Source organism: Ylistrum balloti, unplaced genomic scaffold (genome assembly GCF_031769215.1).
Source record: "Ylistrum balloti isolate Yb309-2 unplaced genomic scaffold, AGI_CSIRO_Ybal_v1 Utg370772, whole genome shotgun sequence".
Classification (NCBI taxonomy): domain Eukaryota; kingdom Metazoa; phylum Mollusca; class Bivalvia; order Pectinida; family Pectinidae; genus Ylistrum; species Ylistrum balloti.
In genome coordinates, this window is record NW_026782452.1 from 774,984 (window position 1) to 802,242 (window position 27,259).

The window sequence follows — 27,259 nt, forward strand, 5'->3', positions numbered from 1 at the left end:
ACTGGTTTCGAAAATTTATTCCGTGGTTTAGTGAAATCGCTTTTCCTATGAACCAATTGCTGAAGAAGGGTGTCAAATTTTCATGGAATTCTGTGCATGATGATGCATTTGCTCAACTGAAACGTTTGTTGTCAACATCTGATGCCTTAGCATTTCCTCCATATGATCTGGAATTTCGCCTAGCTGTTGATCCCTCAAGTCATCGAGTTGGATATATGCTCTACCAGATTCACCCAGATGGGATCAGACGGGTTGTAAGATTTGGTTCAAAGGGATTAAATATTTACCAGCAGACATATGGACCTACAAAGTTGGAGCTACTAGGCATGGTATACAGTGTACTCGACTGTGCCCACTACCTTCGGGGACGCAGGTTTGTGGTAGAGTGCGATCATCAGGCCCTTCAACCATTGTTTCAGAAACAACTCAGAGGTGCCATTTATGAGCGTTGGCTTGCCATTTTACAGCAATTCGATATCAAGATTGAATACAAACCGGCTAGTCAGATGACGGTTCCTGATGCACTATCGTGTTGCTATCCTAACCCGGACATGGACTTTATGGAAGCTAGTCCAGTTGAGGAAGACCTAAACTTTCCCTTTGTGCCTGATCCTCATGCTACCGGCGTTACACTTCCTGACGGGCAGAAGTTCGATTCTTTACTACATTCTGACAGTAGTGATGATGTTGTAGTCAATAACATTTGTGTTGTACCGACGTCTGTTCTGCAGTCCGATATTATCTGCAAAGGAGCATATGATGCTGATACTGAGGATTCTGATACCGGCAGTGCTGCTATCACAACTAACATTACGTGGAAGCGTTCTCGAGTTTGGAGAAAAGTGAAGGATGCCACAAGCAAACGTGGTCATACGCAAGTTAATTTAGATCATGTATTAACCAGAGACAATGTGAAACTTACAGATTCTAGTTTGGTCTGTAATACAGATACTGTTGCAGTCCTACCGTCAATGTCAGAAACAAACGAGGACAAACAACAAACTGTCAGAATATGTGAGAATGATGTCTTTGAAGCCACTACTGAGGATGAACAGCGTCATGTCATATTTAGGGATGATACTACTGTCACTGATGTTAGCCCAATGGTTAACCCATATGTTCAGTCTACAGACATTGATACCAGTCAGGATGAACAGTCATTACTGGATTCCCTCATCACATCAGATGGAACATTGTTAGAGATTTTACAACAAATTTTGTCCAGTCCTTCATATACTGACATTACAGACTCTGAAACTGTGAAAGGAAACATCTCTACTAGTCAACATGTTGTTTTTCAAGAGGCTGATCATGTATTCACTAAGGAAACAATCAGAGATCTTCAGCAGAAAGATGAGAAGTTCAGACCAATTATTTCATATTTGAAGGATGATGTACTCCCAGATTCCCAAAAAGCAACAAGACGAGTTTTACTGGAGAGCTCGGACTATGTTCTCATTGACAACACGTTATTCCACTCGCGGGTTGCCAAATCTAAGCGTTTACAGACTTTGAAACATTATCAGTTGGCATTACCGGAAGACATGATACCAACAATTCTGACCCTTTATCACGATTCTCCTGTCGGAGGACACTCCGGAATTCAGGAAACATTTGATCGCATTCGTGAACATTATTACTTCCCACGCTTATCTACCATTGTCTCGGAATATGTACGTTCATGCCCTGATTGCCAACAACGAAAGGTACCCCCAGTGCCTCAGAGACATTCTATTGTTGCTTTACCTACACCATGTAACCCTTTTGAAGTGTGGGAGATTGATCTTTATGGACCATTACCGATTACTCCCTCGGCAAAATCACATGTGTTTACTACTGTCGACATGTTTTCTAAGTATGTATATGCAATTCCTATTGCCAGTAGTGACGCGCTTTCTGTTGGGGAGGCATTGTTTCAACTTGTGTGTACCTTTGGTGTATGTGACACATTGGTTTCCGATCAAGGGTCTGAGTTTATTGCAAAAGTTAGCCAGGAAACCTGCCGTTTGTTACAAGTGAAACAAAACTTTACCCCCAGCCATTCTCACCACTGCCTAGGGGCTTGTGTGCGAACTCATAGGGTACTCGCTACTAAACTGACTCCGTACATGAATGAGAGCAAAGACAATTGGGAGGCAGTCCTTCCTGCAGTGATATTCTCTATGAATGTTTCGATTAACAATACTACTGGTTATTCGCCTTTTGAGGTAATCTACGGGAATAGACCTTCTTTCCCATTGGTATCAGTTCTTCCAAACCTGAAAAGTGTACTCAAAGATGTTCACACATACATTGATCAAGTTCACCAACGCCTTGAATGTATTCACAATGACATGAAAGAACACATCACAAAGGCTCAGTGTAAAATGGTTGCTGCTGCAAATGATAGGCCTCTGGGTCCAACATGCGGGGAAGGGGACTATGTGTATCTACGCCATAAGCCTGGTGGCCAGGGTCATTAGCTTCAGAACCTTTATAAAGGGCCTTATGTAGTACGGACAGTTCATTCTGTGCATTTGGTGGTTTTGTCTGACCCATCTTCAGGGAAAACTTATGAACGCCCCGTGCATATCAACTGTTTGGAAATTGCTCATGTACGCGCACCCACCCCTTCAGACTTCTTTCGAAGTGTCACTACTTGTAAAGTCGATACTGCCATACAAACTGATACTTTTGGTGACTTTGTTGAACCTTTACAATCATCCGCGTCAACCGACTTTTCTGAGGGTGAATCCCTAACTGAGGATCTTACTGTACTGGGGAATTTATCCAACCAGTTACCAACTCCTTCTACAGAGAGCTCCTCTGATACCATTGTTGAAGACAACAAAACTTGTCCAACTCGTCACATTCGGAAACCGGCTCGTTATAGATCTGAAGACAATATTGACCCAGATGTGTTGTCTTGCTCTGAAAGCTCATCTGATAATAAACATTACAAAATCAGGAGAGTGCTTGCTCAAAGAGGAAGTGGTTCAGACATTGAGTATCTTGTTCACTTTGTGGGTGAACCTTCACGCACAGCGATGTGGGTTCCGTTTGACTCGCTTAATGGCCCAGCCCAACGTGTTGTCCTTGCCAAGAAACCCAAACAAATTGCATAGATATACCGGTATGTATTAATGTATGGCTGAACAATACCATGATTTGTTCTTTTTGATTTGTAATTTGCCTGGATTAGATATTTTTGTCACATATACCCATGAATATTGTAGCTTTTGTGGGTCTGATAACTCGAATAACAATTTTCATTGTTTCAACATATGATATAGTTACCTGCCTTGTGTTTTCATAGCCATTTGCTATGATTGTCTTTGATTTTGTTTTATGTATAAATGCTAATTGGTGCATTGTTTTCTTGCTGTAAAGATGATTTTCATACTTTGCTAAGATTTAAGAGTCTACTATGATTGGTCACTGGTTAGATATTTGTATCCACAGATCTCATATTTCTGTCTGATGTTTATAGATTTGCATACATTTTACATGATGAGTTTAAAGTTTGACAATTATACTACATGACTTAAAACACCTATAACAACTGATTTTCCATTCACTGAAGTTATTATAATGTCATTGTGTAATTGCATCATTTCAGTTAAAGTTATGGACTAGCTGTCTAAATTTTTTTTTTTTTTTTTTACAATTTCTTGATAATGTGCGGTTGAATACTTTTACCTGGATCTGATTGGTGCCATCTGAGTTTATTACCAAATATGATAGTATAACCCTATTAAGATAAACGTTTGACATTGATGGTTATATCTTTTCCTCAGTAATGATAAAATATGATACAATGAGATTAGTATGTACAATTCTATATACTGTTGTGGTATTTCCACATAATTAATTTTGTGATGAAATTGAATTGTCCAGATGTACTCTTGTTATATTACCTGTTGGTCAGGATATTTTTCAATTTATGTAAATTCACAGTATGGAATTACACATTTTAACTCAAGTCTGTAGTGATTTTTATCTGGATGAGCCTTGTGAGGTATGACATAGATTGCCAGCATAGAATGTAATGGTTTTATTCACGAATATTTTATAAAATCTGGTCATTTGATTCATTATGTGTTGCGAGCGAATCTGTGATTGTGATTTAGCTACCTAGTGCATAATCTGTCATTTACATTGAAACAATCTTGTATATAAAAACAACTGTTATATGTGCCATACTAGTGTGAATCAACAGCCAACAGGTCTTTGTCTTAAAATTGAATAGAAACTCTATGCAGCCCTGTTCTTAATGAGGTTTATAATGTAATTTCTCGTTAGATAAATTTTATATTGATGTCATAGTCACTTTATCTTCATTCATATAACTGTACTAGTCACTCTCTGATTTCAACATAATCTTAAACTCCCTGACCAGTAATTCAAAAATTGCCCACAATTTTTTTCTCTCGGGGCGGGGATGTTATATACACCTATATGACTGGTCAGGTTGTTTCAGATTATTTTGTTCATTCCGGATATTTGACCCGGTGTCCGGGTCCTTTTGTTTATATATTTATTATTATGTTGTTGCTTTCCGGTTGATTAAACGGCGGTAACCGCATGGTAATGGAAATGGTCTTTTTGTGTGTTTTAACCTCTCACAAGCCAAGCACCGAGTATTCCCCAACACCCCCCACAACACAACAGCTAGGGTAATTTAAGAACGGATTCTCAGTGTATTCGAGTAGATTGAATGTGTCGACGTGTGTGTTTGGGTGGCAGGTATAAGTTCATGCGAGTTGTTAGCAATAACTGTCTGAATGTAGAAATGATTTATTATCATTGTTGAGAAAGACTATAGTTGGAAAGAGGGAAGAGTGTGATATATCAAATATGCTTTTCAAAATGTTATCACTTTACGAAAACGTATCATTGAGTTCCATCTTCATTTCCTTTCTATTTAAGATAATAAAGTTGATATTTTTCCGTTGGAACGCCATGGAGCCAACCCATTTCCTGTGTTTGCCCTGTCGGTAGGACGTTAGAAATTCGTTTGAGACGACTAACTTAATAATGATATGTTCTCTTCATGAACGTTAAAAGTACAACAGACCAGACGCTCTGACGTAAATTCAGGAAAGCCATATTTTAAGCCTAGAGAAACCTAGGAGCGCCTAGGGGTAATTGGAATGTTAATATATCATTTTATTATTTCTAGATAACATTTTAAATGTTTTCATATTGAAAAAATGAAGTTTCATGCAAAGAAAGTGTAATAAAACATGAATATTCTACAAGAAAACTGGCCACATCTCATACAAGGGAGATAACTCTTATAGCAAGTTTTGGCTAGGCTTACAATGCTGTGTGTACATTAGTCAATAATAATTAAGCCTAGGTGTTGATAGAATAATCAAAGGTTGTAGAAATCTCAGCCATACATGTCTCAATAGTATTCAATAGTATGTTTCCAGACTTCACGACGGGGACGTGTTTCTACAAGAAGTCCATTTTTATTGTTAAAAAGTGCAATGAGCAAATTAAATTCTACATGTTCAGCATTATAATTTTTTTAATGTCAATTTAAAAAGTTTTCTAAATATATATGCATTCATCATGTTTATTGGATATCATTGTACCTTAATTCTCCTTATTCAGAACATTTTTTTACTCTGTAGAAATGGAAAATTAAAAATAAAACGTTGAATCAAAACTATTAGAAATTAGAAATTACAATATATATACATTTCTAGTCTGTAATAAAAAAAAATCTTAGTATTACTTTTTTCTATTTTTTTCTTTTTTACATTTTTAACATTTTTCTAATAGGAAATTTAATAGCATTAATATGAGAATAAATAATAAAGATATTTTTTTCCAAACATTTTAGAAAGTTCTACCTCTAATAGGCCACATGACGATGTGATGAGCCTTTCTATGTTTGGATTAATTATAATCTTTTTTTATTTTCAGCTGAATTTGGCACGTTTGTTTGCGAAAGTTGTTGTTTTCGCATGTCTCATTCTTTTGATTTGACCAGGTTTTTCTGCAAGTTTTGCAGTTGTTGGGATGATCAACTGTCCATCTGTGGACCTACAGTGGTGTTTATGTGTGTCAATATGGCGGACATCGTGCGCCCAGAGAGTACAGCATATAATGTTTGAATATTTGGGATCTGGCAACCCATATGATATCAAATGTATCTATAACTTCATTGAAAAGTAATGTTTCTTTGTCACATTATTTATTTTAAGCAATATATTACTAAACAAGGCCCTAGGCGTCCCTAGGCTTCTCTAGGCTTAAAATATGTCTCTAGGCTTAGATTAGTATGATCGTTCACAGGCTGATGAAAAAGCTAAACCTGTTTTACAACTTGTATGTGGATTTCAAAGAACCCGGAGGGGCTAGTGCCCGATCTTTAACATTACTTCCATACAAGATTGTTTTATCATTTACTTTTATTCACTCTGTGCACAGTCTTACTCTTCTCTAACGCAGGGAAAACTTTCGTTCTCTTTCTTTTTCAAAGAAAGGTGAACAGTGTTACTGTGAGAACGGTCTTCTCAAATGTCCGACATTCAAACGTTGTCAGCCATTTTCAATGGATATAACACCAAAAAGAGAAGTAACTTTGAAGCCCAAAGAGTGCAATCAACTGACGATATTAACCTTAACTAATTGGCCTACTGACGAAGTTAAACAGCAACAGTCCATTGGCGTTTTTCGACCCCTCTTTTTGTCTGGCTTTGGGTCCCATGATACATATGCTCAATTCTGAGTGGGGCCCAAAACGGTCTTATGATAAAAATGCCATCACTGATTTCACACTTAACACAGTATCAAAAAAGGGTTTACCGTGTAAATGCCAAAATTATCATGTTTTATAATTCTTGTTGGTGCCAATGTACACAAGATATAATATATAGTGTTGATGTCATGATATAAGGATTTTCCTGGTCGATACTTTGGTTTTCCAGAAACGAGGAATTACTTTTCGACAAATATGACATCCATTAACTTAAAATTCATTAGCACCTGCTTGCAAATTGACAAGACTTCTGAAATTAAAGATGATTCTTGATAGTATTTTTTAAAAAATATGACCCCAATGACCTTTCAAATAGGTCAAAGATATTCATAGAATAAAGAAAGTATGTTGTTCTAATTGAGAGGATAGAATATGGATATATTCAGAAAGTCAGAAGTAACAAGATCACATGTTGGTTTAATTCCACTGGTAAAGAATGAGGATTTTGTGACTGTAAAAATTTTACAGTAAGTGATGAATCAGACAGGAGAGTTGGTGAAAGTGTCTGGATTGTCAGTTTAGTATAAAATTTAAGTTTCCATTTATGGTAACGCTTAGTGTGAAATTCTGAATTTCTTCTTCTTTCCCATGCTATTTAAAATCCGAATGTTCTCTTCTCTTAAAACATCAGTCAGCTCAGTATTTCATCATTTTCTTTTTGAGAATGTCAACCAAACATTTAAAAAAAAAAAATTCTCGAACTTGTTAACTTGTACTGGATTCAAGAGTTTTCTCTACTGGAAAAGTTAATAAAATATTTAATCCCTCCTTTTCTGGTTCTAGATTCAATATTTTCCCTGTCTTAACATGTTTACCAGTATATTCAATAGACATTTGTCCTTTTTTTCTTCCATAATTGGATTCTTTTTCATCTGAATCATTAATTTGGCCTCAATTCATTGTAATTAAATTGGTAAGCAGTATTAGATTAACTTATAAAAATTTGAGTATTTTTTCAAAATGAAATATCTGGTAGGATTTTAAGGTTTTCCCTTTTAAGAATCCAGAAATTCATTTCATTACTGAAGGGTAAATTTTAAGGAGAGACAAGGTTTTCTTTCTTCAAACATGATTTTTTTTCTTTTCAATATTTCAGTCTTTAGTATGAACTTTCACTCAAAAAGGAGAGGTGTATAAAAATAGAAGATAATAGTTTTAGTTACATTTAGGTATGGTATAATGAATTAAAAAACAAGGCTAATACTTCATCACATCCCCTGTTAGGTAAATTCACAAGTGTTAAATTTCTCACATAAATGTATATCGTTTCCAACACTGGGATAAAAGTATAGATATCTCAAGATTTTGGTTTATTTTAAATCATTTTCTGGAAATTTATGTTTGCACCATCTTAAATCACGGCAAACATGACCATTTTGACAACATCCTCTTACGCCGTATTTTCGTACTTATGTTTAAAAGTTAAAATCTAAAGTTTTCTTGATTTATGAATATACTTTCCTTTTCTAAAAACAAATGAAATCCCAATTTTTATTTACTAGTGTAGATTCTCGTCAGTTTTTTTTTATTATGAATATTGAATGAAAACTATGAAATGTATGCCATATACTGGTTGCTTCTTGTACTGATACACTAGGCCCGATACACTACGTTGCTTTGGTACATCCCTGTCCTGGACCTGGAGGTTGTTAACCATTTTTTTTATTAATCGAGCTTACAAAAACTTAGTCGAGTGCTTGATTTTCGGTTGTAGTCGAGCGATTTTCGACTTTTTTCGACAATCGGAACACCACTAGGTACAAGGGCGAAAATAACCTCGGGCAAAAAGGTCCTGGTATACAGGACGGCCATCAACTTTAAAATTGGTTATTTTCAGTAAAGGTTGGATATTAAGTATGAGTTAGTTGAACAACTAGATAAAACCAACTGAACAATGAAAACATAAATGACAGAACTCCAGTATTTCCGTATTAAATGAGGACTCCTTCAACATTTAATACATATGAATTTATTAATACATTATATAGACCTGGAGAAAGTACACCTTTAACAAGGACTTGATTGATTCACAGTAATCTAATTAGCATTTCATATATTCTCGCAACCTCTAATAAATGGGGAACTTTCTCACAACCTATCACACCCTTCTCATTAAAGTCGACTCTTCCTGCCTTTGTCTATGGTAAAAGTCCTTTGGTACCACAGGTGTGAACTGAAGCTAGTTTTCAAACGAAGGCAATCTGCAGGATTTTTATATTACATTCTTCAATAACTATTTCATTTCTGAAGATTTCTATATCTCATAAACCTACTCTCTCATGCTATATATTTGTATATATATATATGCCGTTTTCTTCCGTTACATTTTAAAAATCCTTCGTCAATCTGCTCCAGCTTTTGTTTGCACAATCACATTCACAATTAAACAGAAAACGAATCCTTTCCTCCATGATTCTTTATGGCCTCGTCGTCCAATCATAATCTTTAAAACTCTAAACTAGGCTTCATCATTTGTATAAAATTCATTTTTCCACACAAAATAAGTCTATTACTGTATACACGTTCGTCCTTTTTCGTTTCCATTATGACCAGGCTTTTCCCTTTTCTTTCCCAGTTTTCATATTACAGTAAAACTTCACTTTGTTATAGAAGCTTCTCAGTCTCTGATATCCTTTCACAGTTCATCAGAATCATTATCAAACTGTAGACTGGCATTCCCTCCAACTTTCTGTTCATTTTCCAAAGGACCAAATCAATTTCTAGAAACCAACCTGACGTGACAATTTCATTCACAATAAAAAAACAGTCTTCTTTCCACACATCCCCTTGTGTTTTCTATCTGTTTATTCTGTAGCACAGTACTTCTAACAGTGTACTGACTGCAGATTCCTCAGAGAGCTCTAGATCATGTACGTCTTTGGATTTTTTCCTCAGAACCATGAAGATCCTTTTCCTCTGAGGAAGGGTCAAAGGTCATACTAACTGCCCTATGTTTCCTATTTTTGAACACATTTGTCTGTAAAATTTTCTGTTTTCCTGCTACGTTCTCTCCTTCTTCTTGATAGGTCTTTTACTCATGTGTTTATTAATAATCTCTGTAATTTTGGTTTTGTGGTCCAGCACTTTGAACATGTTAGATTTAGCTTCCTCCAGCTGGTCTGATATAAGCCGTGAACGCTGGATGTTACCCTGTGTGGAAAAAACAATAATCACATTAAACAGGTTAAAAGAAAATGTACTTCCAAATATGGTGAAAATATTTAAAACTGTCAACTATAAAAAACACCCCAAAAAACCTACGAAATATGACATTTCTGTTAGAAGATCAAATTGTATAAGCTCTTTGGAGAAAAAAATTATTGATACTATTTATTACTTATTTCAAAGACTTTTAAATAAACTATTTCTATATTTTTCAATTAGATAAAAATTAGAATAAGACAAACAACAGATTCTAAATCTTAATTCCATCGTTCACAACATCACAATTTCAAGTAAGTTTGATTCAAAGTCCTTTTCTAGACTAGTATCTAAATCATTGATCACTTAAAACAAGGCTGAATATCATGTACTGCATTAAGGTATCTCAAAATTTGTAAAATCTAGCAAAGTTTACTTCATATCTATTATTTTTCACCGTGGATAGTGTTGATAGTAAATTTGGTAGGGGTCACAATCTAACATACACAAAGCAGTGGGTCTGTCATAGATCACTGCCTATTACAAACAAAAACAAAGGGCTGACAGATTCTATTTCATAAAAATTTGTTATTATGACTGATGTGAGTTAAATTTTTTGTGACTGACAGGATACCTTTATGGCCGACTAATCTAATAAGTTGCCCAATAATGAGTGATATCTGTATCGGATCAAGTAAGATAGCTATTTTAATGAAAAGTAGCTCTGTATATATAATTTGCTTGACGATGAGTGATATCTGGTTGAGTTCATGTAGGATACTGTTAGAATGAAGAGCAGTTCTATGTGTATACAGACGATGAGTTGTACCTGCGTAAGTTCATGCAGAAGGCCGAGGTCGTCTTCCATTAGACTGTGACGAGAAGGTGGCTGTGGGGCCAGAGAGGATTGTAGTGTCAGCACCTTACTGTTTAGAGTCCTTTCAAGCTCCGTCTAAAAAACAACACAGCTTGAAATTACAAACAACATAAATAACAAAAAAACAAACCATCTTTTTAACTAAACATTCATAGCAACAATTTTTTTCTATCCAAACCCACAAATGAATATTATCAATTCATCAATTTTTTCTCTCAATCATTTCATATTTTGATATATGAATTAAATCTACACAGAGACTTGAAAAAGACTTTGTAGTCATGCTAAAGGGATCACAGGTTGTATTAGCACTGTGACAATTTTCATGTTTATTCTGACAGGACACTCACAAGATCATCCAGCTGAGCAGCCACATGGAACAGCTTCCAACCACTGGCTTTCTGCATTACTCCTCTCTGATTGGAGAGTTCGTTGACTGTGGGCCTTCGTTCATCTGGGGGTTACAAACATCTTTACTGAATACATTAGGTCTTCTTTACCCCATACATCTTAAGACGTGGGCTTTATTACAAGAATGTATGATCTGTTGGCTCTTTTACTGTAGTTACTATATATATATCCAGGGCTCTCACACCCCCTTTTGGGACTGAGGCCCAGGGCCCTTAGAATTGGGAAAAATAATGGTGTTTTCCTTAGAATTGGGAGAACTTGGGGTCTATATTGGAAAAAAAAGATACTATTTTGCATTGGGTATTCGGCCCCAAATCTGGCAGATCGAGAGCCCTGATATCGATAAGTGGGCTTATTACCAGACCATGGTGTAGGACATGTTGGCACTTCTACTGAAACTATCATCGATGACACATCATGTGGGAGGGTGGGCTTATTACCAGGCATGGACTTATTACTGTCTTATAGTCATGTACAACATACCTTTAGGTTTAACATCCGTATATCTGTTGAAGTGGTTGTTTTTTGGTTTCCATGAAATATTATAAAAATTAAGTAGAGACAAGGAAGGTTTGGTTTTCTCAATTGTCCACCGTACACCTTCATCATCAACATATTCTGAAACATAAAACAGGCCTGTAAAAACTAACTTGGAACATAGCTTAATTAAATAATCCAGTTAACCATTTGAAATAAAAAAGTCTTCGGTTGTTAAATACACACCACCAAGTATAAAAAATGAACAATTTTGTGCACTCCATTTCATTATAATTTACATAAACATAAACAAGGACCCTGAATGGGACAAAATTTAAGTATGAAAAATAACCAAGGGCAATAACTCCTATATTATGCAAAAGACAGCAGCAACTATATGCCCTCCCTTAAAGGAGAAAATTCTCCAAGAACTAATGTCCCATAAGCACTTGTGTGTATTGTAATAAATCATTCACTGTGGCTAATATATCTATGTTCTGATTTTTATTTTCATCTTTTTGGATTTTCCTCCTATGCTATTGAGGCCGGCCCTTGGCATCATTGATGTGTCCTTGAAGGATGGGACAACTGTATGATGCTGTTTAATATTTTATTTGCCTCCTCTGTATCTAATTCTAAGTTTGAATTAATAGGTGCTCTTCACTTGTGTATGTTTTGTACAATCTTTCAGGGGATCCCAACTGCCAAGTAAACAGAAAACAAGAGGAACAACTCTTGATGCCAGGTTTCAAAACACTGTATTCTTCCTTTTCTTTTTCGTTCTCTTAAATAAACATGAAAGGTTATTGCTTGGAAAACAGCAACCAATTCCAATCTTGATAACACCCAAGACAAAAACTAAATACACAGATTCCTATATCTTATAACTAGACATGGGCTCAACCACTATAACATAGAGGTGCCATTCTAAGAAAACGTTATTTAAGATATACATAAAACCTTATTTTTGCTGAGGGGAAAAATAGCAGCATTTTTTTTATGATAAAGAGCTCATACCATCTTTCATCTCCTTTTTAACTGGGTTTGCCACTTCCTCTTTAATTTCTTCTACCTTCTCCACGTCCTCGTCTGTTGAGGAGTTATCACGCAGTTCTTCGTTGGCATGTCTGAAAATATCCAGGGATTAATTTAGATAAATTTTACTACCAGAAAAAAAAACACTCTTCAAGTAGTATGTTTTCCCCTCTGATTATAAACAAATTCCCTATCAAGAAAATATACTGAAAACATGGTTTAAATTTCCTATAAAAAAATAAAGAAAATTTTTCCCGAAGAGAGAAGTAATTGGTATATTGTTACATAAGGTATTTTCAAATCATGAAATCATGAAAAACAGAAATATCAGTCAAACCACATTTTATTCATGTAACCTTCCTGTATGTCATCGTTTTGAATTCTGACCAACAGGGCGATCAGGAATTTCTCCATTTCTAAAAATAGGCCAATCATTCCCTTGCTTCCATAAAAGGTAGTGGTAGTATTCCCTATATTCTACATTAACCCTTGATATTATAACAACAGTCCCAACTTGTGATCTGGCTGATGTCAAGTCAAACACAGGGGATCAAACTGATGTACCATGGTTTCAAGTAATTCCATCTTGGAACACTTGCTTACATGCAAGAAATTAATGTAGAAATAATTCACACATTACAAGAAAACATCGGTAAGACATGAAGAATGACCTTCTATATAGAAATTGTCAAATGTGGGTGTAGAACATGATGTGATGATACTACAGGATAAACATGAATGAATTCTGTTTCGAGGTTCTCAAGATTAATTGACATTGATTCTGATCAGGAAAGAACGGGACAGACAGACAGACGTGGTTAATGCTATACGACATCCATAAAATAGCTTTATTTCCTATTTCCTAAGAAACTAAAGTTACATTAAAATTGAAATGTCTTGTTCTGTGTGTCTATATACTCACAGTAACTGTTTCCTGGGTTTCTTTCGAGGAGACGCTTCCATCGAGTTGGGTAGAGAGGCAGACAGGGAGGCAGCAATAGCTCCAGCTGTTGGAAACCCTAAACACATAGAAACACAAAGAAAACTATAAATCCTCGACTATTCTGCAGAATAATCAAAACATGGATGAATGCTGTTACACCAAATCAGCTCACAAAATGGAAAAGTTTCAATGACCTGCTTTTTCATGACAAATAATATTGAAATATAGCTTTCCCAGTAATCAATCCTTTCACTGTCAAGTTATCATGTGTAAGTGCTACTTCCAACATACTAAAGTTTCTAACTCACCATTTTCCACTGCGTCCAAAGGTTCCTGTTTTATTTTTAGGTCTCCCATGGAGTTGTGTGTTGGAGTCGTAGCCTCGCTTGAAAGTGCTGTGTCTGTAGATGACTGACTCTCACTGTCAATTAAACAAAAAATGTTCAGTACATCAATACATAAATATTAATTTTCTCTCAATTTTATTGAAAAAAAAGTAAGATATAAGTTAAACTGTGTTTCTGTTGCAAGCACCAATTAACTAAATGTGTATGATGGGAATTCTGAAAAGGATGTATCAAAATACATGTTGTCTTATAAAAAAAGTCATGTTGACAATGGTGTTCCTTTGCACACAGCAGCATAGATGATAAACTATAACATGATTTATTTGTATATCAATTTCTTTGTATACTGGGACTGAATTTATGAAAATCCCATTCCTCTATTCTCTGTATACAAGCATACTTGCTTTATACCTCTAAACAGCTAGCAGGAAGGCAACAGACAATGCAGCTGTTTCAAATATCTTTTCCTTAAAATAACAGTAAAATGACATACCAACTCAACACAAATATTATCCTCACTAAAACTGTCCATAAGACATGAATACCTCCATTCCTACACAACTGAGAATCTGATCAGGTGTAGAACATGATGTTATGATACAATAGGGTAAGTGTGAACCAGAATCTGATCAGGTGTAGAACATGTTATGATACTATAGGGTAAGTGTGAACCAGAATCTGATCAGGTGTAGATCATGATGTTATGATACAATAGGGTAAGTGTGAACCAGAATCTGATCAGGTGTAGAACATGATGTTATGATACTATAGGGTAAGTGTGAACCAGAATCTCATCAGGTGTAGAACATGATGTTATGATACTATAGGGTAAGTGTGAACCAGAATCTCATCAGGTGTAGAACATGTTATGATACTATAGGGTAAGTGTGAACCAGAATCTGATCAGGTGTAGAACATGATGTTATGATACAATAGGGTAAGTGTGAACCAGAATCTGATCAGGTGTAGAACATGATGTTATGATACTATAGGGTAAGTGTGAACCAGAATCTGATCTGGTGTAGAACATGTTATGATACTATAGGGTAAGTGTGAACCAGAATCTGATCAGGTGTAGAACATGATGTTATGATACTATAGGGTAAGTGTGAACCAGAATCTGATCAGGTGTAGAACATGATGTTATGATACTATAGGGTAAGTGTGAACCAGAATCTGATCAGGTGTAGAACATGATGTTATGATACTATAGGGTGAGTGTGAACCAGAATCTGACCAAGTGTAGAACATGATGTTATGATACTATAGGGTAAGTGTGAACCAGAATCTGATCAGGTGTAGAACATGATGTAATATTCCAAATCTGTTCTTGACATGACATTGATGCTGTCTTGGACATAACAGAATCTGACAAATTGACATGTGCAACGTTTTATGCATGAAATAAAAAGTCAGGGGAGCATGAAAACAGACCAACTAATGATGTTTGTGGATACATTGTCAGGAGAAAAAAAAAGCCAAGAGATTAAACTCTGCTAGATAGGTTAGATGTACACTTACCCGGCAGGTGTGGCTGGTGTCTTTGGAGAACTAGTGTTGGACTGAGGAGCCGAGTCTGTTCTAGAGTCTGGTCGTGGACTGTGTCTTTCAGACAATGTGTTGAGACCACAGACTGGCTTCTTCACTGGGACATTTCTATTGAACAAGTAAAATAAGGACAAATCAGATAACACTCTTCCTTATGGCAATCAGTATTAAAGAACAGATCTTATCATAAAAGTAATACTTCCATCAAATTTTGTCTTCACCAGTTTGACTCACAGAAATGATAACATCTCTCAGATTGGGAGAGCTACCACCAAATGTTGAAGTAAATTGTTCATTGAAATGTGTTCCTAACTACAAGTCAATCTAAAACTTATTCCTGTAATCTGAAATTTCATGGTTTTTTGGCGTTTTTTCGTCCTGACTTTGAGCTGACCTATGATCCAAAATTGTCTGTTGTGTAGAAATGTTTGACATTTTCATGGTTAGAAAAAATCATGAAAGTAAAATGCAGTAACCTAGATTTAAGATAAAAGAACTATGTGTATTTAACATTGAAACAACATTTTGAACTTAAATATGAATCTGTAAGTACCTACAAAATATACTGTATAGTGTGAGCGTCTCTTACTTCTACTGTCTGAGAAATTTCTAATAGAATTTGAGTTCTTAATGATGCAGCAAAGAGGACACAGACAGAAAAGCTAAACCTTACTGGTACTGTGGAGTCAAAAATGATACATACCCTTCATTGGTACGTTTTCTGAGTATGCTGGGGCGTGGTGAGGCATTGGGCTGACTGACTGGTGTCGTTGCTCCTTGGGAAGATGAATGCTGTGGAGTCAGGGAGCCTGGATGAGGTGTCCCTGGGTTCACCGAGTAAAGGGTTGGAGCTATGGAAACTGCAGAAGAGGTTGCCATGGCAATTGCAGAGAGGGCCGGAACAGGAATGGAATTAGTGGAGGCGGCACTGGAAATCCCACTGGATGAATCATTAGGTGTTGATGACCTCGCAACACCTGCAAGCACACAAAGGTGTAGGGCCTTACAGTCAAACAATATAAAAATAATTAATAACACTGTCAAGATAAAAAAAATAGCACTAGTCAATCAGACGAAGATTACTAAATTTAAAAAAAGGGTTTAATCTGTGGTTCTTCAGACCTGTACAAGCAATATCACTCTTACCAATAACTTCCTTTACAAGACTGGCTAAAATACAGGAGTGTTACATGAAAGTTGTCAAACCTAAGGCTTGATAAAAAATAAATGAGTTTTATGTCTTTTGGTTGTTTTCTATTTCCAAAAAAAAGAGTTACTTATTTCAGAACATTTTCCTCAGGTTGGTAATGTCAACTGAATAGAATTTCATCCAGAAGAAGATTTGAGCATGACGTTTCGATGACTACATATGTAGATCAGTGCTGGTACATTTCACACAGGTTATTTATCAGATGAAGGTGACCGATTGCTGGTTGTGTTTTAAGAAATTCCATTCTAATGAAACATGGACTTGTTAATATGTGTTACACTAGTAAGAAATATATGTAACTATTCCTGTAGACCAAAAAGCAAGTTAGTGTTTATCCGTGATAGCTACTTACTGTCCGACACTGACGACACTGAAGCACTTGAGAAGGGAGTGTGTACGGATAATGTCTGTAGTCTGAGCGGGTCCCCCATTACTGTCATCGGACTGAACTTGACCGTCTGGGCTGAGGAGACAGACAATCCATGTGGTGCAGAAGCTGGCACTGAAGTATTCATCAACAGAATGTCAAAGCTTATACACTCCCAACCAAAAAATCTAGACACCAACTTCTTTCTGAACACATACTCCTATACTTATTATTGTCAGGAAAGACATTCATTTATATAATATGCTTAAACTATGTAATTTCATATCAGCAATCTAGGCCACTTCATTGAAAAATCTCCCTGTGAAATTGACGCCTTACTTAATATTGTCCTCAGATTTATAAATGTAAGAGTAACATGTTCCAACAACATTTTAAACCATAACTCAATAAATATGTAACATCGATAGCACTGAGGTACATTACGAAAAGGTGAAGGCCACCACAACATCACTGAAGCATAACTTTATATATACGGCACCCTAAGAGCGAAACCATAAAACAGAATAAAATATAACTTTGTATATGTACATGTATGTCCAGTAAATGTATTTAAAATCATATACAAATGTGTTAATGACAAAGAATTTTCATTAATCTGCATCGAAACAGTAGTCATTGCTTTTTCTTTTCATGTGTATAAAAAGTGAACAAAACCGTAGATTTATGGTTAACAGCCTACAGTGTATTTTGTTTGAAGTTTGGTTGTCTAATTCTGTAAAATAACAAACTTTTACCAGTGCACCTGTGTAAACGCAAAGCTTAATGCTTGATCAAAAATTACAATAGGGTTCGTTAACACAGATATGGCTGACTTATCACACTTGGTCATTCGAACCGAAGCCAGGAAATTTTTACCCGAGACATGGCAACGACTGAATGTTTGACACTAAAAAGGATCAACTGTATACATAACCTAACAGATAATGGTTTTTACTTACAAAGTCCTGTTGGAGCAGGTCGTATCTGGGATGCCAGCTGGTGATACATGATCTGTTGGTACTCGGACAATAACGTCATTGGGTACTGGGACAACTGGGCGATCCCTGCAGGTCTAAAACACAATACTCAAACATAGATACCCTATCAGAATGCCACTTTATATTAAAAAAAATATTTTTTGTGACCTTGGCTCCTTTTAAAAGCACCAGAATGAGTTTTTTCCCGGTTTGAGTAAATGTAAAAATCTTGATTTATACTATGCTTTATTGGCAGCGATCGAAATTTTTTTGAAAATCTGGCAACTTTATATGCTGTCTACAATGCACTTATTTATTATTAATTCATTAATTTAGACGGTTTTTTACGTCCACTATTATGACTTTCCGCCTTTCAGTAAACGAGCTTTGCTGTACAAATACACTAGATCTAATGAAAGCTATTGTGTAATTGGTAATATTCGTAGTCAAGAAAGAGAGAGCAAAATGAATGCCCTACAAATATTTCTACAATGACTGAAAAATATCTGTTAAGTCTGTATAAAGGCATACAAATCATAGATTTGCATGACATTTACACGTGAACTAGTCCAAACAAGAACAACTACAAAATTTCAGCTCCACAAAACTTTACAACTATACAGTAACACATTTGGGACCATTCAAAATTATGTTCATGACAACCAAATATAAATTGCTCCCAAATTTCAGTTGGTTAATGGCACATGAAAATGTGACTTACCTTTCCGGCCGAATGTCTGCATGTGTCACAGGATGACTTAAGGCGATGTTTGCAGGCCGATGTGCCTGAGGGACAAAACTGGTGGTCTGTCCCTGGGGTTGGGGATGTGAATGTTGAGGATGGGTTTGCCCCTGGGGCTGGGGATGAGTCTGTGTGGTGTGAGGTTGTCCCTGGGGTAAACTGAGGGTCTGTTTGGCATGCTGCTGACTTGGTGTGGAACTGCTAGTGTCTTGAGGTAAAGACATACGTGTGATTCCAGCTAAGCTGGCAGCTGCTGTCGGCTGTCGCACTGGGGGAACTTTAGCTATAAACACAAACATGACATTGATTTACCTTAGCCATAAGTATCACAACATTTTTTATCATTCCTGTACATATACATGTATGTGATCACTGCATGTCATGCTACATCTATAGCTGTAAATTAAAAATGTTTTTGTTTGTTAATGCATATGACACTAGATATCTTGAAATTAAGTCAAATGAATTTATTTCAACAGATCTGACTAACCCTACATCATCCTAAGCATCTGACAAATAAAAAGAACAAGTGTTATGCTTCTTTAGAAGAAGTTTTAAATGAAAAACAAATGGTGCCAAGCAATCATTAAAATGTAATGGACAGGAGAAAATCTTACCTATAGGGATAGTAGAGGCTGCAGACGGTGCCGTCACTGGAGTTACAGAGGGAATAGACAAAGGGGAGATGACTGTTGAAGATAAAGATGGCGCCACAACCGCTGGAACTGCAGCTGAAATAATATGATTTTTTGGGATGGAGTTTCTAAATTTACTTAGGTAATATTTAATTAATTTAAAAGCGTCAGATTATTTCACATAAATGTCTCCATCTATAGAACAATAAATATGTAGTCTAAACTTTGGAGAATTTCGCCAAAAATCAATTTCGATTCAAAACGTTGGTGTCAAAAGTTCAATAATTTCATTTTTCTTATTCCTGAATGTCAACACTTGTGCTCACTCGTCTGCTACTAGGGAGTTCAATTATTCAATGAAATCAAATCAAACATTGCTTATCCTTTAAGTGTCACCACTGTTTATTCATAAGCTGGAATTCTTTAATTAATGATTAACATTTAGCTCTTCTGCGACACGTTGGTTTATGATAACTATCTGTTTGTCCTTTTATATTTGTCAGCTTAACAGTTACCTACCTTTGTTTTGTTTTGGTGCTGCAGCCTTGAGTGAATGCTGTATGATAGGTGTGACTGCCGCCTGAGACATGAGGACTTTAGGGACGGAGCTGAGGTTCTGTGCGACATGTATCTGCTTTGTTGATTGAGACAGGACCTGTTTTGTGAGGGGCTCCGCAGTGGTGCATGGTGACTGAAGCTTGATATGAATACTAGAGGCAGAACTCGAAGCACCAGATGCTTGGACAGATATACCTACCCTACAACAGTCATACACAGTCAAAATAAAAACAATATCTATTTATATACATTACATCTATACAGAACAATAAGGAAGGTCTCAAATCTGTCATAATATTTGCTATGTGAGCAGAGAAAAAATGTTCAACTGTTTTTCTGAATTATATATTCTTTGTAATTAGACACTTAATGAAACAGGACACTAACCTGTGTGATTCTGATGTTGGAACACCAGCCAGACTGACAGTGGCTGCCGGGGAGTGGGTCTGAGGAGGTGTATTTGGTCGGATGTTTGGGGTTATAAGCTGGCTCCGGGGTGTTGTTAGGGTGTGGCCACCATGTGGTGTGGCACCCGGTATGTGGATAGCGCCTGCACTGTGACGTAGGACTGGCACTGCAGACATTACAGACTTAGGGCAGGCTAATACAGAGGCTGCAGCCGCTGCCCCTAGAAACACAAATCGATATTGATAAAGTTACCACTATTTATTTGGTTTTACAAATTCAAAATGAAAAACAATTTATTGATAAAAGTTATTTAAACTTTTAATTTGATTTCTGGTATGATTGTGACTTAACTAAAATGAAACATGTAATTCATACTTGTATGTATTTTGTACAAAAATTTCTTTTGTAAAGTACTCAAATACAAATCAAGACATTAAACACTCTCAGTATCTCCCTTTTAGTATGATCATTTCTGTGACTTGGTAGACTGGTACTGTAAAAAGCATGTAAGGATTTAATCGTTGAAATGTCAATCATCTGGCATAACGGCCAGAGGAAACTGGAATCTGGTGAAAGCTTTATCTGGATTTACAACAACCCCTCTCTTTCTCAATCATATAAATTCTGCTGTTGTCACAGAGAGAATTTACATTCAAGCTGGTTACACAAAAAAAATTTCTTTTTTTGGCTAAGTAATGCCATAATTTTTCATCTTATCATATGACAAAACACACTGACCTCTGGGGAGATGTGTCGGGAATACTGGATTCTGGTGCTGAGACGCCCCCCGAATGTTACCAGTCAGGGGAAGAGCCTGGCTGAGAAGTGATGAAGAAGAAGTAGCACTGATTTGTACAATACTTGGCGTTGCCATACCAACGCTGACAATTGTTGGAGGTGGCACTGCCACCAGGGAGGCTGTTGTGGACAGTGACTTGCTAGTGTCCATGGAAATGCCAATCTGTATACCTGAAACGTGTTTGAGAAAGGATGATGGTTACTAAACGTCTTCTGATTTACTCAATTAGTCAATGATTTTTCACATATTTTCACGTGAAAGATACTTCTTAAAACCAATATCCTTCAACACAAAATCAGAACACAACATTCTTTTCAATTTTATAACTAACAGATGATCCTATTTTGTCAATTAAATTCCATAATCTTTTTGAATTCCCACGATTGATAGTTAATGAAACTTTTAAGGAACTAATTAAACTTGTTTTCATCTGATACACAAGTTCAGTAAAGATTGCTTAAAACTGAAACTCTTCCTGCAAATTGAATATAATGCATCATTTTATCTTTAATCTATAGATTTACAGTGACCTTGACCTTCAGTTGATATCCATGGATGTGAATGTTACTTACGTACCTGTCGGTAGAATGGTAGGTAACTGTGAGGGATGAGCAGGTTGTGATGCACCTGTTCCTCCTGTCAACATCCGTCTATTCAAGGCTGACTTTGATAATGCACCCTTAGAAGACAAAAGTTCATAATTTCACAATGGTGAAGAATCTTAAAGATCTGTATGCATATATATCAAAATAACTTTAAACAATATGTTGAATTAAGCATTAGCGTTTTTATTTCTAAATCTTCATGATGCTTAATAAATTTCCTAGATATATATATACGAAGTCATAACCAGAGTGATCATGTGGCGTCATCATTGTTCTGAAGACCACCATGTAGCTTATACAATTTCTTTAACAACAGATTATTAACAGATCAAGGGAACCGCCATGAAGACGGGAACCGCCATGAAGACGAAAATGTCCCCTACCATTGTACCTTTCACTATGTTACCTGTAAAGTGATACTTTACAATAACATCAGGGAACATCAAACTAAAGCATATATAATTAACTAACAAGAGTTCTGCAAAGCGGAACAAAATATGTCTGTGAATATCCAAAACAGCAAAGGGGCATAACTCTTATTCAAATTGTCTAATCAAAACCCTGTTCAGGAAAACACAATTTCATATCATGGTGATTAAGCCTACCAAGTTTCATAAAGATCGGCTGAAAAATGTTGGGAGGAGGGACAAGATTTCTATAGTGAAATAAACAAAGGGCCATTCAAATCACCAAATCAAAACCCTGTTCAGGAAAACACAACTTCATATCATGGTGATTAAGCCTACCAAGTTTCATAATGATCGGCAGAAAAATGTAGGAGGAGATCTCCGGACAAATAAAAGTTTACGACGGACACTGGACAGACAGCACCATACCATAATATGCCCGTCTTTCAACAGGCGTATAAAAACCAAGAGGAACCTAGATATGAAATTTAAGAGAGATCCATCTAGTACTTTTCAAGATTGGAATCTGGAATATGGAAAAGGCAAAACTAAATGATTTATCAAAAATACTGGACTCACTCGCCACCAATATAAAATTTACATTGGAAACTAGCGACCGGAGTATTCCATTTCTTGATGTCTTGGTGGAAAAATGTGAAGACAAAATATGCATGGACATATATTTTAAACCTAGATACACATCAGTACCTCCATTTTTGTTCATGCCATTTTAGAAATACAAAATGATCAATATCTTATCTAGCTAGGAGGATATGCACTATCATTAGTTCCAAATGGACATCCTAACAAAATCCTCAAAGATGGGATCAACAAGGCAATGGAATTAGAGAGAGCAATATGATTAAACCAGCTGTAAAGAATGATGCCAATGAAACTGTAATAGTCTCATCACAACTCATAATCATAGGACCCCTTGAAAATATATAGTATTTTTTCTCTTAGATTAGCTTTCCATTAACACTGGTCATGTTTGTGGAGCATTTTGGAGTATAAATCATAAAATAACAAGGACTGTCAGAGACATGTTATGCTTCCTGAACGGGACAAAATTTAAGTATGAAAAATAACAAAGGGCAATAACTCCTACATTATGCAAAAGAGATATATGGTCCTGGTACATTGCACTTCTCCTCATCATGATCTATCTATCTATAGTTTCCTGTTGATACCTGTTACAGTTCTAGTGTAATGCTCAAAACAAAATTTAAGTATGAAAAATAACAAAGGGCAATAACTCCTACATTATGCAAAAGAGATATATGGTCCTGGTACATTGCACTTCTCCTCATCATGATCTATCTATCTATAGTTTCCTGTTGATACCTGTTACAGTTCTAGTGTAATGCTCAAAACAAAATTTAAGTATGAAAAATAACAAAGGGCAATAACTCCTAAATTATGCAAAAGAGAGTGATGGTTCTTGTGCATTGCACTTTTCCTTGCTGAGATTCATCTACCTATAAAGTTATATGTGTTATGCTCCAACAAAATTTTGATGGATGGACAAAGCGGCGACTATATGCTCTCCTTCTAATCAATTCCAATCCACAAATAATGAGTGTTAACCCACAAATATTGCTAGAAATTGGAAGGAACCCATATTCAATGTTGCAATGTTTGTGCAGTAAACTACATTACAACTTGCAGTGCTGTGTGTATAATGGTAGCTGGGGTACCTGATATGTGGTGGGTCCTTGAGCAAGGTTCGCCAATGATCTGTGGTGTACATGGGTTTGTGATGGTAAACTAACTGGGCGGGCTACATTTTCAGAATCATCTGGCTGATCACCACTGCTCTGACTGCTCATGGTAAAATCATCTGCACAAAAACCAGAAAATGCAAAATCAAATCCCGGTTAACTAAATAAGAACTATTTAGTTTGAAGAGAAAGCCTATACCATACTGGTTTTCAAAGCCCCAAAAGAAACTATCAGGAATATGAAAACTATTTACCTTTAATGACCTGAAAGTAACATTTTCAACTTTTATGTCACCATTATAAAACAAAAGAATTTAAAATTGACTTTGTTAAGGTTTATGTCTTGCTTACATTAACAAGATAAAATGTGCATCATTAGCAGGACTAATTTTTGCGGCTCTGTGGGGTTGAATATCCCAAAAGGATTTAAAATGCTAAATTTACAAAAGATACAGTTTGCACCTTCAAATTCCCCCCTAAAGATCACTTTTCTTCCCAAAATAAAATAAAAAGTATATTTTCCAAACGAGTGGGAAAAAAAATGTTTTATCATCTTTGAAGAATGAAAGAAAACACCAGAGTATAAAATGTTTACTCTGTGAATGTTATTTATGTTTCCACATAGAGTGTATGCAGAATCAAGTATCAGAATGTGACAAAATGTATGACTGTACACTGGGATATCTGGTGTAATGTAAACTTTGTCCGAACTCTTTCGGGGGGGGGGTTCAAGAAACTAGAAAATGCAGTGTTTATCTAATAGTTAAAAATGTCAAACAGAGAAGGCAATTTATTCCTCCATCATGCTGTCTTGAAATTGTATTAAGCATAAAATGACAACATTGTGTTAATCAATACATAATGTGTCAGTCTACACATATCTACAACAACTCACCACCACACGTTTACTTGTGTTGGCGAATTGCCAGGGAATGAAACGATACCGTTGAGTAAACCCTGAGTGGTTTTGGGCTTACAGTATACATGTTGTACATGTTAAGTACAAGGCTGTACTACGACATCGTCAGTAAAAAAAGTTTCCAGCACAAAAAAACTTTGAAACAGGCATATGCCTTTGCTAAGTCGGTCAGGTACCAGTGAAATAGTTTCCGAGACGCCCCCTCATATTCGTCTAGTGCCGTCATGACAGAATACAAAAATGTACGGAGTTGAAATACCCGCCATAACGTAACAACCCATTGATGTATGTTTGGTATAACACTGAAGTCCAATTCACGTAAAATACACCGATAACACTCATTGTTGATGATTAACGAGGATTGCAATACACGATGCTTGAAAATTCACAAAACATACAGATCAAACAGGATCAACCTGTGTGTTAGCCGAATAAGCCTTCCAACCGAATCCACAGTTTTAAATGTATGGTTAATTAAAAGGTTTATTCAATACCGACTAGTTACTATATACGGCTTACCTATTCATTTTCAGAATTAGTCGTCTATGAGGAATTATCCAAATTCTGTTACCGACTCGTCGTGTTTTCCTTTGCTTCCGAGGTCAGAGAAATGTAACTCCAACACTGCGTTGTAAACTTAAATTTCATTGGCTGTTATCCATCATGACGAACATCTGCCTAGGGTTCACTATAGTCTGTTTCAAAGTTTTCAGTTCAACTAGGGTGAAAGGTTATGGGTTATAACTAGGTAAGACGCCAAAGTGAGACTTCACACGATTAAAACCTTTTTTAAGTCCGCGATATTACTATATCGAAATGAATACAAATTCCGACATTAAACAAGAAATGTCAAATGAAAATGCCACTGGAAAAAAATAGCACTCTTCGTTTTGATAATGCCAATCAAGTGTTAAAGAGATCGGTGAAAAATGAAAGAAGGCAAATAGCCTAACAGCACACAAGGTTTCAAAGTGAACATTTATTTCGAACTGATTGAGGAAAGGAAAAGGGAAGTGTCACGGCCATACCATAATTTGAAAAGACTAGTTGTGAGGTCTTGGTTTTTTTTAATAAAGGCCTGAATGATGTAATTATAGTTTCATAAATCAAGAATGAAGTACAGTTAAATTAAAAATTTTGTTAAACCGCATCACCAATTAAAAAAAATACATGATTACATTTGTTGTATCTAATCAAAACATACCAACTTTTAATTCTTTAATATGAAATTTCTCCTGGTTTGGGTTTCCTGGTTAGAGTTCTCCATTGCCTTCCTGATTGCTTTGAAGTGTCTCTTAAACTCTATAATTGTTGTCTCCTTTATTGGTGATTTCCTTGTGTCTACTTTATCAACGTATGCCCCCTTCCCCGTTTGGCGTCTCTTTTGTATTGTGGTTCATATTGCCTCCCATGCTTTAAATGTCTCTTTTGTAAAGAGGACAATTTTGTCTAGCTCTCTTTTGCTTGGGTGTCTCCTTGGTAAGATGATTAGTGTTGTCTTCCCTTGTTTTGTTGAAGTTATTGTTGTCTCCCTTTGATTTAGTGTCTCTAATGTATTGAGACTAATATGGACTACCCTTATTTGTTTTGATGTTTTTTTAACATTTTACTCAATGTTGTCTTCTTTTGTTTTCGTGTCTCCTGTGTAAAGGGATAATGTTGTCCCCTCACCTACATTGGTTGTTTCTCTCCTTTATAATGAGGAGGATGTGACATGGTGTCTTCAGTGATTTTTGTTTTGGAATCTAACTCTTATCAACTCGCAGTTAAATCAACCATTGTATTTCGTTTTACTGTTGTTTAAAGCCCTCTCCGTATTTGATATTTCCTGTCTGATTTAGCACCTGCACGTTATTACTGTTTAATGCTATCTTGTTTTGCTGTTTTCCATTATTTCTTTATACATCACCTATTTTTGTTCTCCGTAATTTTTCTTTGTAGTCTCGTTCTCTTTCTTGTTTTTATGTCTCCAGGTCCTGATGTTTTCGTTTTTGTCCTCTTTGCTCTCCAGTGCTGCCATTTTATGCCGTTTTGGTTTGGATATTTGTTTTGAACCCCAGTCCTATATGTAAGAGCAAATCAGTTTCTAGAACTACCATTTTTCTTTAAACTTATATCAATCAGAATACTGGAATTCCAATTATAATACTGGAATTTCCATCATCTGCTTTTGAGACAGAGTCACGTGAGAAATGTGTTTTTCTTAGTCCCCAAGGTTTTCTGTAATTTGCATGCCATAATATTCTAATTCATTTCAATAGTAGCATGGTCAGAATATACATATGTACCTATTTTTTTTAAATCATGCAATAGTGCAATTCCTGAAATTAATTGAATTTTGTAGTTAAGTCCATTTTCCATCTAGATTTTGACATTTC

General features: G+C 35.9%; 1 protein-coding gene across 3 annotated transcripts; it reads right to left on the reverse strand.

Annotated features, from left to right (window-relative positions):
• Window positions 1-8,677: 8,677 nt before the first annotated feature.
• LOC132558207 (histone deacetylase complex subunit SAP130-like) lies at window positions 8,678-25,483 on the reverse strand. Of its 3 annotated transcripts, none has more exons than XM_060222742.1 (19): window positions 25,401-25,483; window positions 23,939-24,081; window positions 21,806-21,908; window positions 21,169-21,399; window positions 20,410-20,650; window positions 19,984-20,222; window positions 19,447-19,560; window positions 18,809-19,112; window positions 18,070-18,182; window positions 17,096-17,206; window positions 16,237-16,510; window positions 15,507-15,641; window positions 13,947-14,059; window positions 13,618-13,714; window positions 12,678-12,787; window positions 11,667-11,801; window positions 11,123-11,226; window positions 10,725-10,847; window positions 8,678-9,904 (listed from the first exon to the last, which is right to left on the reverse strand). In XM_060222742.1, exons 2-19 carry the CDS (start codon window positions 24,068-24,070, stop codon window positions 9,755-9,757), a joined length of 2,829 nt encoding a protein of 942 aa, XP_060078725.1. In that variant the 5' UTR covers window positions 24,071-24,081; window positions 25,401-25,483; the 3' UTR covers window positions 8,678-9,754. The 3 variants fall into 3 exon arrangements, with proteins under 3 accessions (XP_060078725.1, XP_060078723.1, XP_060078726.1); XM_060222740.1 differs by having other exon boundaries at window positions 17,096-17,245; XM_060222743.1 differs by lacking the exon at window positions 23,939-24,081 and having other exon boundaries at window positions 17,096-17,245; window positions 25,401-25,468.
• Window positions 25,484-27,259: the final 1,776 nt, after the last annotated feature.

Coding starts and splice junctions, on each gene's coding strand:
- LOC132558207 (XM_060222740.1), bottom strand. CDS start 24,070: ATGAGCAGTCAGAGCAGTGGTGATCAGCCAGATGATTCTGAAAATGTA. Junction 16,511..17,095: donor AGTGTCGTCAGTGTCGGACA/GTAAGTAGCTAT, acceptor GTGTGCTTGCAG/GTGTTGCGAGGTCATCAACA. Junction 9,905..10,724: donor TTCTGCATGAACTTACGCAG/GTACAACTCATC, acceptor TTTTCCACACAG/GGTAACATCCAGCGTTCACG.